The following is a 14,093-nucleotide window of genomic DNA, read 5'->3' as shown; positions in this document are numbered from 1 at the left end:
CCAATAGTGTTGTCTCAAGTCCTGATACATCTTTGTGGCAACCGGATGAATGGAGTACCGCGAACTGTGGGCCTCCTCAAGAATCATCTCATGCAGTCCATCCACATTAGGTACACAAATCCAACCCTGCATCCTCAAAACCCCATTATCTCCAATAGCAACATCTCTGGCATCACCATGCTAAATTGTGTCCTTCAGGACAAGCAAATGGGGATCATCATACTGGCGCTCTTTAATGCGGTCATATAAGGAAGACCGAGAAACCACACAAGCTAGAACCCGACTGGGCTCCGAAACATCTAAACTCACGAACTGATTGGCCAAGGTATGAACATCAACTGCAAGAGGCCTTTCGCCAACATGAATGAATGCAAGGCTTCTCATACTCACCGTATTTCTACTCAAGGCATTGGCCACCACATTGGCCTTCCCAGGATGATATAAAATAGTAATATCATAATCCTTTAGTATCTCCAACCATCTCCGCTGCCTCAAATTTAGATCCTTCTGTTTGAATAAGTGCTGAAGATTCTGATGATCTGTAAACACCTCACAAGACACACCATAGAGATAATGCCTCCAAATCTTCAATGCATGAACGATGGCAGCTAACTCCAAATCGTGGACAGGGTAGTTCTTCTCATGGGGCTTAAACGGACTCGAAGCATAAGCAATCACTCTACCCTCATGTATCAAAACATATCTAATACCGATCCGAGAAGCATCACAATACACTATATAAGAACCAGTAGCTGAAGGTAGGACTAGAACTTGAGTTGTGGTCAAGGCAGTCTTGAACTTCTAAAAGCTCTTTTCACACTCATCCGACCACCTGAAAATAGCACCCTTCTGGGTCAATTTAGTCAAAGCCAATGCAATAGATGATAAATCCTCCACGAAGCGACGATAATAACCGGCCAAGCCGAGAAAACTCCGAATCTCATTAGCTGAAGATGGCCTGGGCCAACTCTAAACTGCCTCTATCTTTTTCGGATCCACCTTAATTCCTTCACTGGACACTATGTGTCCAGTGAATGCCATCGAACTAAGCGAGAACTCACACTTAGAGAATTTGGCATAAAGTATCTCCTCTCTTAGCCTCTGTAATACAATACTCAAGTGTTGTGCATGCTCCTCCTGGCTACGTGAGTACACCATCATCAATAAATACTATGACAAATGAATCAAGATATGGCTGGAATACACTATTCATCAAATGCATAAATGCTGCTGGGGCGTTGGTCCGCCCAAAAGACATCATGAGAAATTCATAGTGACCAAAACGGGTCCTGAATGCCGTCTTTAGAATATCCGAATCCTAAATTTTCAACTGGTGATACCCGGATCTCAAATCAATTTTGGAGAATACCCTCGCTCCCTAAAGCTGGTTAAATAAATCATCAATACGCGGTAAAGGATACTTATTCTTGATTGTAACTTTGTTCAACTGCCTGTAGTCGATGCACATACGCATAGTACCATCTTTCTTTTCCACAAACATAATAGGTGCACCCCAAGGCGACACGCTAGGCCTAATAAACAACTTATCAAGAAGTTCTGAAAGTTGCTCTTTCAATTCTTTTAACTCAGCTGGTGTCATACGATATGAAGGAATAGAAATGGGCTGAGTGCCCGGCACCAAGTCAATGCCTAAATCAATAACCCTGTCGGGTGGAATACCCGCCAGGTCTGCAGGAAATACATCCGAAAAGTCTCGCACTACCGGTACTGAATCAATAGTAGGAGTATCTACATCAACATCTCTCACAAAGGCCAAATATGACAAACACCCCTTCCCAACCATACGTTGGGCCTGCAAATAAGAAATTACCCTGCTGATAACATAATCTAGAGAACCCCTCTATTTGGCCTTCGGCAACCCCGGCATAGCCAACGTCACGGTTTTTGCATGACAGTCCAGAATAGCATGACATGGAGACAACCAATCCATACCCAAGATTACATCGAAATCAACCATGTTAAGCAAAAAGAGATCAACTCTAGTCTCCAGTCCCCCAATAGTTACCACACACGACTGATACACACGGTCCATAATAATAGTATCGCCCACCGGCGTAGATACACGAACAGAGAAACTAAGGACTCACGGGGCATATCCAAATAATGAGCAAAATACGATGATACATATGAATAAGTGGAACCAGGGTCAAATAATATAGAAGCTTCCCTGTGGCACATTATGACAATACTTATGATCACTACATCTGAAGCAACGGCATCTGGCCTGGAAGGAAAAGCATAGAATTGGGCTTGTCCGCCACCTGATCAGGCTCCCCTTCTTGGGCAACCCCTAGCTGACTGAGCCCCACCTCGAGCTGGCTGAGCGGGTGGTGTAACTGCTAGTACTGGTGCCATCGGCCGAGAACTCTGCTGTGGAGCCCCACTTAAAAACATAGGGCAATCTATCTTGATATGACCAAAGTCTCCACACTCGAAACAACCCCTCCTCTGATAGAGTTATTGGTCCTAATAACCCGAGGCACTGCCTGTAAAAGCTTGAGCAGATGAGGAATGGCGAGAACTCTGCGCTGGTAGTGCACTAAATAAAGGCTGCCCTGAGTGAGCACTGTAAGAACTGTGGCTAGCTGATGCACCACGATGAGCTGGACGACCCGTCTGAGCATGCCTGTAAGGATGACCCCTGTCGTGGTAGAATTGACCCCCAGAAAGAACAGGGCTAAAACTACCCGGTCCACGAGGCCTCTTGGCCTCCCTCTCTCCTCGCTTCTGGCTACGGACCATCTATATCTGTTGAGAAATGTCAACCACCTCATCAAAAGTAGCATCAGATACCCTCTCCTGAGTCATAAGTAACCGCAGCTGATATGTGAGGCCATCAATGAACCTCCTAATCCTCTCCCTATCAGTGGGAACCAACCAAACTGCTTGATGAGCCAACTCAAAAACCCTCATCTCGTACTACATCACAGACATGCCCTCCTGACATAACTACTCGAACTGTCTGTGCAACTCCTCTCTATGAGACTGTGGCACGAACTTCTCCAAAAAGAGAACGGAAAACTCCTGCCATAGAAGTGGTGCTGCACCGACCAGCTTGCGCCTCTCATAAGCCTCCCACCATCTCAAGGAAGCCCCAGAAAACTGAAAAGTTATGAATGAGACCCCACTGGTCTCCAGAATACCTGATGTCTGAAGCATCCGCTGGCACTTATCCAGAAAACCCTAAGCACCCTCTGACTCAGCACCGCTAAATGATGGACGTCGAAGCCTCCCAAATCTCTCAAGTCTCCTCTGCTCATCATTAGCCATAACGGGGACTACCGAGACCTAAGCAGCTGCAACCGGCTGGGCTGGTAGTGCCCCCGGTATCTGAAGTACCTGCACTACCTGCTCTAGAGTACGGGCGACAGGGGTATGAGTACCTCTCCCAGCCTGAGAAGTGGCTGGTGCTGCCTGAGCCGAAACCACCTGAGAAAGGCCAGTGCAAACTGTCAATATTTGGCCAAAGCTTCCTGAAGGCCTGGAATCACAATGGGCACAGCTGGTCCCTTCGGCTCAACTATATATGAATCTACTTCTGAGTTGGAGAAACTAGTGTTGCTACAACTGTTGTACGAGCTACACCTCGACCTCTACCTCGGCCATGGCCTCTACCACGGCCCCGGCCTCTCGCGGCTCTAATTGGTGGCATTGGTGGCTGTCCATCCAATCCGGTAGTACGTGTCCTCACCATCTGTGAGAGAATAGAATAATAGAAATTTAGTTTCCGGAATCCACAAATTTGCACGACAGAATACAAGAAAGTGAAATTTTCCTAAGGGTTCGGCAGCCTCTCGAATATAAGTACAGACGTCTCCGGACCGATCCGCAAGACTCTACTAAACCTGCTCATGACTCGTGAGACCTATGTAACCTAGGCTCTGATACCAACTTGTTACGATCCAAAATCCTAACCTGTCATGATGGCGCCTATCGTGGTACTAGGCAAGCGGACATTACGGAGTAATCCCAACACTTTTACTAGAAAATGAATTAAAGTAATTTTAAATAATAAAAATTCTCATAAACAAGGATAAAAACCCAAATCTCAACGCGGAATTCCCAACTATCGGGGTGTCACAGAGTACATGAGCATCTATACATCACAAGTCTGGAGAACACGGTTTATAATAGTCTGAGACTAAATAAAATAAATAAAAATACATAGAAGAAGAGGCAAGGTTTGCGAAACACCGACAGCTACCTTGGAATCTCCAAAAAATCAACCGCGTGAAGAAATCAACATCCATTGTGTCCGGAAACACCTGGATCTGCACACGAAGTGCATGGTGTAGTATGAGTACAACCAACTTAGCAAGTAATAATACTAAATAAGGAACTGAAAGTAGTAACGAGCTTCACAACTAAGTTCAATTACAGTAATTTCCAACATAAGAAAGTAGACATGCTTGCAAGTTCAACAATTAAGGCCCAATAGTAATTTCATATCAAGTTCAACTAGAACATAAGATAATATCTCTCAGAAATTTTCAAAGCAGTAATATATGACAACTGAAGTACAACAATAATAAAATCAATGCATCCTCTCAGAGCAACAGTTACTCAGTCCTCTCATTCACTCCAACCTCACAATCACTCTACACTCGGCACTCGCACTCATTAGGTACCTGCACTCACTGGGGGTGTGTGTAGACTCCGGAGAGGCTCCTTCAGCCCAAACAGCAATAATATGATGCATCAATAATGAACAATAGAGACTGAGGTATAATATGCAAGTAAACTGTGACTGAGTGTAAAACAACAATTTAACAGATAATTCAATATGTACCCGACCTCTGTGGGTCACTACAGTGCTACCACGTAGCCTAAACATGATTTCTACCATGATTTGTAGTTCGATTTCTCTAATACGTAGAAAATATGCAGATAACAACAGATTATTCATCTACACAGTTCCATGGAATTTTTCAAGTCATAATTCCTACGGTACACACCCACACGCCCGTCACCTAGCATGTGCGTCACCTCAAAACCAATCACATAACACATAATCCAGGGTTTCATACCCTCAAGACCAAATTTAGAATTGTTACTTACCTCAAATCGTGTAATCATTTATTCTACTATGTCATTTCCTCGCGAATCGGCCTCTAAACGCCTCGAATATAGTCACCATTAATTTGATTCAGTCAATACAAATTATAGAAATTAATTCCATATGAAAATACTAATTTTCCAACAAAATCCAAAATTGCACTCAAAAATCGCTTGTGGGGCCCACGTCTCGGAACCCGACTAAAGTTATAAAATATGAACGTCCATTCAATCACGAGTCCAACCATACCAAAATTACTAAATGAAAAATGGGACTAAGTCCCATTTTCAGAATTTAAACTCTCTTCCTAGGCTTTTCTTCTTCGCGAACGCGGCCATTGCCTCACGTTCGCGAAGCTCAAAAATGTTCTCCCCTAATTCCTCCTTCAGGAATGCGAGCCTGGCCTCACAAATGTGATGCTTCACCAGGCTGCTCAGTCGCAAATGTGTCCTCTCCACCGCGAATGCGAGGACCAAACTTCCCCAGGTCGGCTTTCCCTTTTCGCGAACACGAGGCTCCAATCGTGAACGCGTAGCTCTGCCCCTCGAACCTTCGCGAAAGAATGCCCTCAGTCGCTAATGCGAAGCACAAAATGGCCTAGTCCAAAATTCCTTCTTCGCGAACGCGTGAGCCCATTCGCATTCGCTAAGAACAACACCAGAACCAGCAATAGCAGTAGCAAGACATGGAAAAATGATCTGAAACCATCCCGGAACTCCCCCGAGGCCCCCGGGACCTCAACCAAATACACCAACAAGTCCTAAAATATTATACGAACTTATTAGAAACTTCAAATCACATCAAACAATGCTATAAATACGAATCATATCCCAATTCAAGCCTAATAAAACTAAAAAATTCTAATTTCTATATCTGATGTCGAAACCTATCAAATTAAGTCCGATTGACCTCAAATTTTGCACACAAGTCATAAATGATATAACGGACCTATTTCAATTTTCAAAACCGGATTTCGACCCTGATATCAAAAAGTCAACTCCCCAGTCAAACTTCCAAACTTAAATTTCTATTCTAGCCATTTCAAGCCTAATTTAACTACGGACTTCCAAATAATTTTTTGGACACGCTCCTAAGTCCAAAATTACCATACGGAGCTATTAGAATTATCAAAAACTCTATTCCGGGGTCGTTTATATATAAGTCAATATTCTGTCAACTATTTCAACTTAAGTTCTAAACCTTGGAACTAAGTGTTCCAATTCATTCCAAAACCTTACCGGACCCGAACCAATTACCCCGACAAGTCACATAATAACTATAAAGCATAAATTGAGTAGTAAATGAGAGAACGGAACTGTAATATTCAAAATAATCGACCGGGTCTTTACATTAAGAAATACTGTATTGTACCCAATTTGATACCAATCGTGTAATATTTTAATCTTACAATACGCTTTTTACATTGTAAAGCATAGATTGAAATACAATGCATGTACAACACTAACGAAATGCAAATTAATACAAAATGTATAAAATACAGATTTTTTCCTTGGAAGAATTTGCCTGAAACAGGAATGCTAAAGAAGTCATAAACTTCATAATGAATAAAGTAAACTCGAAATAATCATGGCTAACTTCATACAAAACTTGATAATCAAAATGCAAAATAAAGTGTACATCTCTTGCACACCAAACTTATAGCAAACACTTTTCTAATATAGGAGAAAATAAGAAATATAATTGACATAATCAGTTTGCAGCATTTTCTGATAACTTCTTCCCAATAAATATTCCAGCTAATATAGCAGATGAAATAGCACTTGCTGCATTTTTATTTGTCACCACTTCTACACTTTCTTCAACAGCCGAGCTTGAAGATGGCTCTTCCCATGAACAACTTGTTTGAAATTTGTTGAAGGCTTATAAGGCTTCATCATAACATTGAAAAGCTTGGAAGCAGCTACCCTCGATACGAACAATCATATTAACACACTCAGACCAACATTTGTATAATCTCAGCTTCTTACCACAAAATACAACAAACACCATTAATTTGAGAATTTTTTTACCTTCAATTGATTTGTCAAATTCGTTGAACACAGTTATGGCCGCATCATGAGATTTGAAAGACTGAAAGATGCTACGCTTAACCCCGATAACTATAGGAGAACACTCACTCCATGAGTAGTATATTCCTGGCCTTTTATTAGAAAATACAACATATATTTTCGAAGCATTATTCTTCTTCGACTGCACCATTGTAGATTCCTTAATCTATTCACTCACACTTCGAAGAACGTAGGAGAATAAGAGATGAAGAAATAATCAAGTATTAGGTTTGTTTAAATATTAGGGCTTTGAAGAGGGATAAAGTATACCTTAGGGCTTTGTGTTCGACCGTCTAGGGTTGTTTAAATATAAGGGCTTTGAAGACCTTATTATACAAAAGATATACGAAATACACAATCAAGTATATGTATATAGATGAAGAGATATCAAATATATACGAGTATAGTACAAAAATAAGATGAAAAATACATGATGTTAAATGTTTATGAGAAAGAGAGTATGCATGCTTGATCTTATCCATGTATTGGGAAGACAAGCATTCGATAGATGAGAGAGAAACAAGAAGAGAGTTTCAAACCCTAACGGAAGGGTAGTTTTGGCATAGAATTAGCGGAGAAACCCTAATTTGAGTGTGATTTTACACTAGTAATCCCATTTGGGCCATTGTGGCCAAAACGAGTGTGGTAGAAAAATCTTTTCGTATTTTATAATTTTACCCATAATAATGATAGCATTTTTAAAAGTCTTGGGAAATGAATAGTTAATGATATGGGTAAAATCGGTTCTTGGAAAATTTTATCCATAATAGTGATAGCATTTTTAAAATCTTTTCGTATTTTAATTTAGTATAGCGAACAAGTAAAAGTGAACGAAGGGAGTATACAGTTATATCATATATGTATGGGTTCTTATCTATTTCTTAATCAGAAACTTCAGCTTGTAATTTGGAGCTCTTATAGTTTCTTGCCCCCCACCCCCCGAAAAATCACAAAAGTCGCATCTTTAATTGTTCATCCACAAAGTCAATGTCGGAATTAATAGTTTCATAAAGATGTTTAAAATGAGTTCTATACCATTCCAACACTTCAAAATCTCCTGAGCATTTTTAGAAAAAAAAAAAAAGAAGGCAAAATAGATTACGGGCCGATGCGTCTTGGATCCCCAATGAAATAGAAAAAATTGGGTGGAATGATAAGTTTTTGAGCCGGCAATTAAAGTTTAGCTATCATTTTAAATGTTTAAAAAAAAAAAAAAAAAAAAAAAAGTAGTCATTTTTAAGGCAAAAATAATATCTGTTAAATATTCCTAGCTAAAACATGAAACAATCCCAACATACGATTTTGGAATTCGAAACTTTGACAAGTATGTGTTGGAATTAGAAAAGTTTCCGAAGTTTGAAACTCCATGAACGATTCGTGAAGTTGTTGAACTTTTATGTGTTTTAAAATTGGTGCGTGTGACAATGTGAAATGGATATGATTTTGCCCATCGTATTTCTTTGTACTCAAGGATAATTTTCAGGAGTTTCTTCAACAAGTTGAAATTTTATGCTGGAGTTCCAACAAGCCTTGCAAAAATGATTACAGCCGTTTTTTAAACAAAAAATGGATTGAAACTCCTGCATAGTACGATGAAGTTTCACCTCTAAAAGTTTTGATCTCTAGTAAACTATGCTGGAATTGCACCTGTAGAGAAATTTTAAACTCCAACATAGTGTGATAGAGTTTCACTTGTAAAAGCATCAAACTTCAACGAATTAGAGTTTTGCCTTATATTAGGTAAGGATATTTTTGTCTAAATAATTTTTCCGCATTAATGATTGACTAAACACTTAATAGTTTTGAAATTGTGGCTAAAAGATTAGCGGTACGAGAAGTGACTAATTGCCAATTTCTATTATCTATATAATTTAGTACAATTTTCAAGGAGTTCCAGTTTATTTAATTATTTAAGTTATAAATGTTTGATGTGACATTTTCTCTATTAAGCTAACTCCTCAACATTACTTCAGTATTTACTTCGATATATCCCTCGGAATATGGTTGCATATGACTGATAATACATAGTAATAGTGTACCATTTCTCCAAAGGAGACTATTAGTTCTCCAGGTAAAATTATAAAGATATTATTTTGTGGGTGAAAGCCGGATAAATTTGGTCCTTTTCTTGTGACGTGCATTCATATAATAATTGTCCTTTTCTCGAGGTGTGAAAATACAGTAAAACGATCGCAAACAATATCTACTGACTATTGCATAGGGTACATATAAAGATTTGTACTATGTGCATCCTTGATTATCATCCTTTCACCCACTTCTATTTTGTCTAAACATATACGCAAAGCCAAACTGAAAATTTTGGTCAAAAGGGCTCATCAATATTTGCCATGTAGCCCAACGTTCGTCTACAATAACAACAACAACCCAGTATAATCTTACTAATAAGATCTGGAAAGGGTAGTGTGTACGCGAACCTTACCCTTACCTTGGGATAGAGAGGCTGTTTCCGATAGACCCTCGGCTCCCTCCCTCCAAGAACTCTCACCTTGCTCTTGGATGACTTCAACTCATAACCTCTTGATTGAAAGTGAAGGATGCTCACCACTATAGCAACCCACTCTTGTCAGTCCAAGGTATGTCTGATCTTTCAAATTAGTGAGAATTTGACAATTTGATCACTGAAATGGCCTTCATTATATTTTCAAGTGATTTTGCTTTTATTTTGTCTTTTTCTTCTTCTTTTTAACTGATCAAAACGTCGAAGATCCAAAACCCTTTAAATTTTGAGTTCTCTTATTAATGAGGATCTGAAATAACTTTGGACAAGCAGTAACAAACTTAACAAATTAAAATTAATTTAAATTCTATCTACTCTGACATGAAGTTTAGAGATCTAGAGAAGAAAGAGAGGAGCCTAGAAATAGATTCAACACTTTCTACGTAATGACTCCTGTTTACCCATACTCTACATTATCTTCACTATTAGTGAATTCTACATGTTGCATTATCACTCTACGTACGTAACATACTATACTTACGTAACATAACTTATATATACATTCGCATATTACTTGACCTTCCACTTGTAAATCGGTCTTAAATTCTCAATTAAGTTTCATGATCATATATTGTACTTCTATACCTTAAAAAGATGCCTCGGTCGCTCACCCCGCTAAAGTCTAAATATAAACGATCAGGGTCGTTTGGTATGCGGACTAAATTATTTCGGGATTATAGTCTTGAGATTATAATCTCTTGACTAATTTATTTCACCTGGGAGGTGGAATAAAATAATACCAAGTTTGATAGGATATTCAGGATTAAGTCTGGAACTAAATTTATACTATGTTTGATTGACGATATAACATCAATCAAATATTGTATAAATTTAGCACCACAATTTTTCCAGGCGTACCAAATGACCCCTCATTCTATAGACACAACTTAAGAATAACTCTAGAATTTAGTAAGAGTACTACATTATCTTTTTATAAAATGTCACCTTTAGTTGCCACGTTATTGGAGAAAGATAGTACAGTAAATGCATGTTTTATATATATATATATATATATATATATATATATATATATATATATAACGCTCTTTTAAACCGCGCTATACAGGGCTGATAAGACAGTTATGCATAGCGCGGTATATAAACGCACTCTATATGTATAGCGCAGTTATATACCGCGCTATACATACATACATAAATAAACAGTCCCCCTCCTTCTTCCCCACACTCGAACCAGAGCCCCCATCTCACCTCCCCCCCCCCCCCCCAAAAAAATTTCTTCTAAAAAATTGTAGTGGACCCCACCCGTCACACAAAAAGATAAGATTGTATGTCCCACATCCTAGCCAAGCCTTCTATTGTTGTGGTTTTCTCGTTTCCGGCTCAAATTTTCAAATCATCGACTTTCCGAAAAACATAAATCGAGGTATTCCGATTTAGTTTATGTCGAAACTCGTATAATAATGCATATTAGTTATTTTGAATGTGTTTTCATGTTGTTTTGTATTATTTTTGCGATTAAACTAGTGTGTTATTTTTATCCGGACTAAGATATTAGTGTTTTGTATTTGTTTTGTGATTAAAATATATTTATTGTTTTTATCTAGTTTAGATTATTTATTTGCTTAAAGACTAGTGCTCTTTTAGCGTAGTAAAATATAGAGCCTTTTAGCGTAGAATTTATGTAGTTTAAGTATCTTTTATACTTATAGATCAAACACAAACTCTGTCCAATTAAATATGATAAAATTAATTATTTAATTTACAAAACAAACATACAAAATTATGAAAATATTAAAATTGACACACACAAGAATTCAGGATAACTTGGTGCTACTGGGCCTTAAATATCGAGCCTGGAACCCATAGGTATATACTCTGTCCAATTAAATATGATAAAAATTAATTATTTAATTTACAAAATAAATATACAAAATTATAAAAATATTAAAATTGACACACACAAGAATTCAGGATAGCTTGGTACAACTGGGCATCAAATATCGAGTCTGGAACCCATAGGTATATACTCTGTCTAATTAAATATAATAAAAATTATTTATTTATTTTACAAAACAAACATACAAAATTACGAAAATAATAAAATTGACACACACAAGAACTCAGGATAGCTTGGTCCTACTGGGACTCAAATATCGAGCCTGAAACCCATATGTATATACTCTGTCCAATTAAATATGATAAAAATTAATTATTTAATTTACAAAACAAACATACAAAATTACGAAAATAATAAAATTGACACACACAAAAACTCAGGATAGCTTGGTCCTACTGGGCATCAAATATCGAGCCTGGATCCCGGACCAATTAAATAGCTTGGTCCAATTAAATATTGTATAATTATAAAAATAATTATATAATTTACAGATCAAACATACAATTAATGTTGTTTAATTTACAGTATACGAAATAGACGTGCCGCCTATGCATCCCGGACCTGTCTCCGATGAGCTATTAGTGTTACAGGGCGATCATAGGTACACCTACGTATGGGAGGGAGAGTTACTGGCCCAAACTCTCCGCGCTAGGAGAGTGGACGGCATGTGAGATTTTATGAAGGACAGAGATATCCATCCCCGTGTAGTCCAGCGCCTGAGGGATACGGGCTTCTACAGAATTTTGGAGATCGGGCGGCTGCAGCTCGACTGGTCTTTGATCACGGCCCTGATAGAGTGGTGGCGACCGGAGACGTACACTTTTCACCTGCCCATTAGCAAGGCCACCATCACGCTGCAGGACGTTGAGGTTTTATATGGGATGTCTGTTGATGGACTGCCCATTACACTGCCTCAGGCCATGAAAGAGATGACGCGTGGGCAGTATTTGGATATGCTGCAGCAGCTTACTGGTTTCAGGCCACAGGATGAGACTGCACACTCAGGGGCCAGTCGCATGAGTTTGACAGCTATTCGACAGCATTTGGAGATATTGCACCCCGATATCACCGGGGAGAGAGATGATCTGCATATTCACCGGTATACGAGGTTGTTGCTGCTCCTTCTGTTTGGGGGGGTCTTGTTCCCGAACACTTCGGGGAACCTAGTCAGCTTGCGATTTCTTCATCATCTTCAGCTGCTAGATGATTTACCCCAGTACAGCTGGGGTGTTGCTGTTCTCACCTACTTGTACAGGCATCTGTGCTGGGCGAGCATGGGCACCCAGCATGACGCATGTGGATTTTTGCCGCTTCTACAGGTGACAACATATTCGAATACTCTGTTCATTCCTTCCAATTCTATCTAGTCAAAAATTTTCTTAAACTTTACATCAACTTTGTATGTTAGGTTTGGGCCTGGGAGCGGTTCCTGCAGTTGCAGCCACCTCTACCACCATTACCTCCGGATATACCACCTCCGTTTCTCTCCCTCTAGCTAGGAGATGGGTTCTCCGGCGTGGATATGTACGAGATTATGAGGCTCGGCATAATCTCCCCCTTTGCAGGAATGTGTTGGATATGCTGGAGGGCACATAGGTAAATGTGTACCTAAACTTACTTGGTATAGCTTCACATGTGTTGCGCATACTCACGTTTTCTGTTGTTATTTGATAGTTCATCTGGACGCCATACAGCGACGACTTGATAGGTGGCCTGCCCGATTATTGCTCGGCCGGCCAACTGATTTGGAGCACTTCCATCCCGCTCATGTGCCTCGATATTGTAGAGTATCATGCCACGGAGCGGGTACTTCGCCAGTTTGGCCGTCCGCAGTATATACCGAGGGGGCCTACATGGGAGGCCACACATTATCAGCGGGATGATCGTTCCAGGGTGGACGACGCATATGTAGCATGGCTAGAGGCACAGGTTCATACTTGGGACGGCCGAGCTGACCTAATTCCCCGCTCCCCCTTCACAGATCCAGACGGAGACTATTCAGCTCTATATGCCCTGGTACCGCCGCGTTACCCGACTTTTTGTCGGGAATCCCATTCATCAAGCTGGCGGTCGGTACGTTCCATACGTCGGGCGGCACGAGGCCCTGGTATATTTTTTATTATTATTAATTATATAATTGTAACTTAGTGTTCTGTAGTTTATATTTTATACATTATGCAGGCTATTGGCCTACATATAGTCTACCAGATAGGACTGCAGATGCAGCAGCATGCCGACGAGGGAGCGGCCGCTTTGCACGATTATGGCCGACAGGTTGCAGAGGTGGCTGCCCGGACACTGCAGCGAGCTCGAGAGGATTAGCGCTTGGGACACGACCCTGCTTATGTGATGCCAGAGCAATACCAGCGAGGTAGGGGTGTCGCACGAGAGAGGGGTTCCCCACAAGGCAGGGGTGCCCCTCAAAATTGCAAAAAGGTTCGTCGCGAACCCTATAAAACTTGTCCACACACATCCAGTAGCGGCGTCCAACTTTACCATCATCCCAACAGTCATTCATCAAACATTTTATGCCACACTGGCACCTTAGTACATAAAGGCGTTCAGACATTT

General features: G+C 40.0%; 1 protein-coding gene across 1 annotated transcript; it reads left to right on the top strand.

The window, feature by feature from the left end:
- Positions 1 to 12,199: 12,199 nt before the first annotated feature.
- On the top strand, positions 12,200 to 13,844 carry LOC138894832 (serine/threonine-protein phosphatase 7 long form homolog). Its single transcript, XM_070179562.1, has 2 exons — positions 12,200 to 12,841; positions 13,704 to 13,844. The coding sequence occupies exons 1-2, from the start codon at positions 12,200 to 12,202 to the stop codon at positions 13,842 to 13,844; spliced, it is 783 nt and encodes a 260-aa protein (XP_070035663.1).
- The last annotated feature ends 249 nt before the right edge of the window (positions 13,845 to 14,093 follow it).

The sequence above is a fragment of the Nicotiana tomentosiformis genome, chromosome 6 (assembly GCF_000390325.3).
Source record: "Nicotiana tomentosiformis chromosome 6, ASM39032v3, whole genome shotgun sequence".
Lineage (NCBI taxonomy): Eukaryota > Viridiplantae > Streptophyta > Magnoliopsida > Solanales > Solanaceae > Nicotiana > Nicotiana tomentosiformis.
This window is presented reverse-complemented; position numbering and strand designations above follow the sequence as displayed.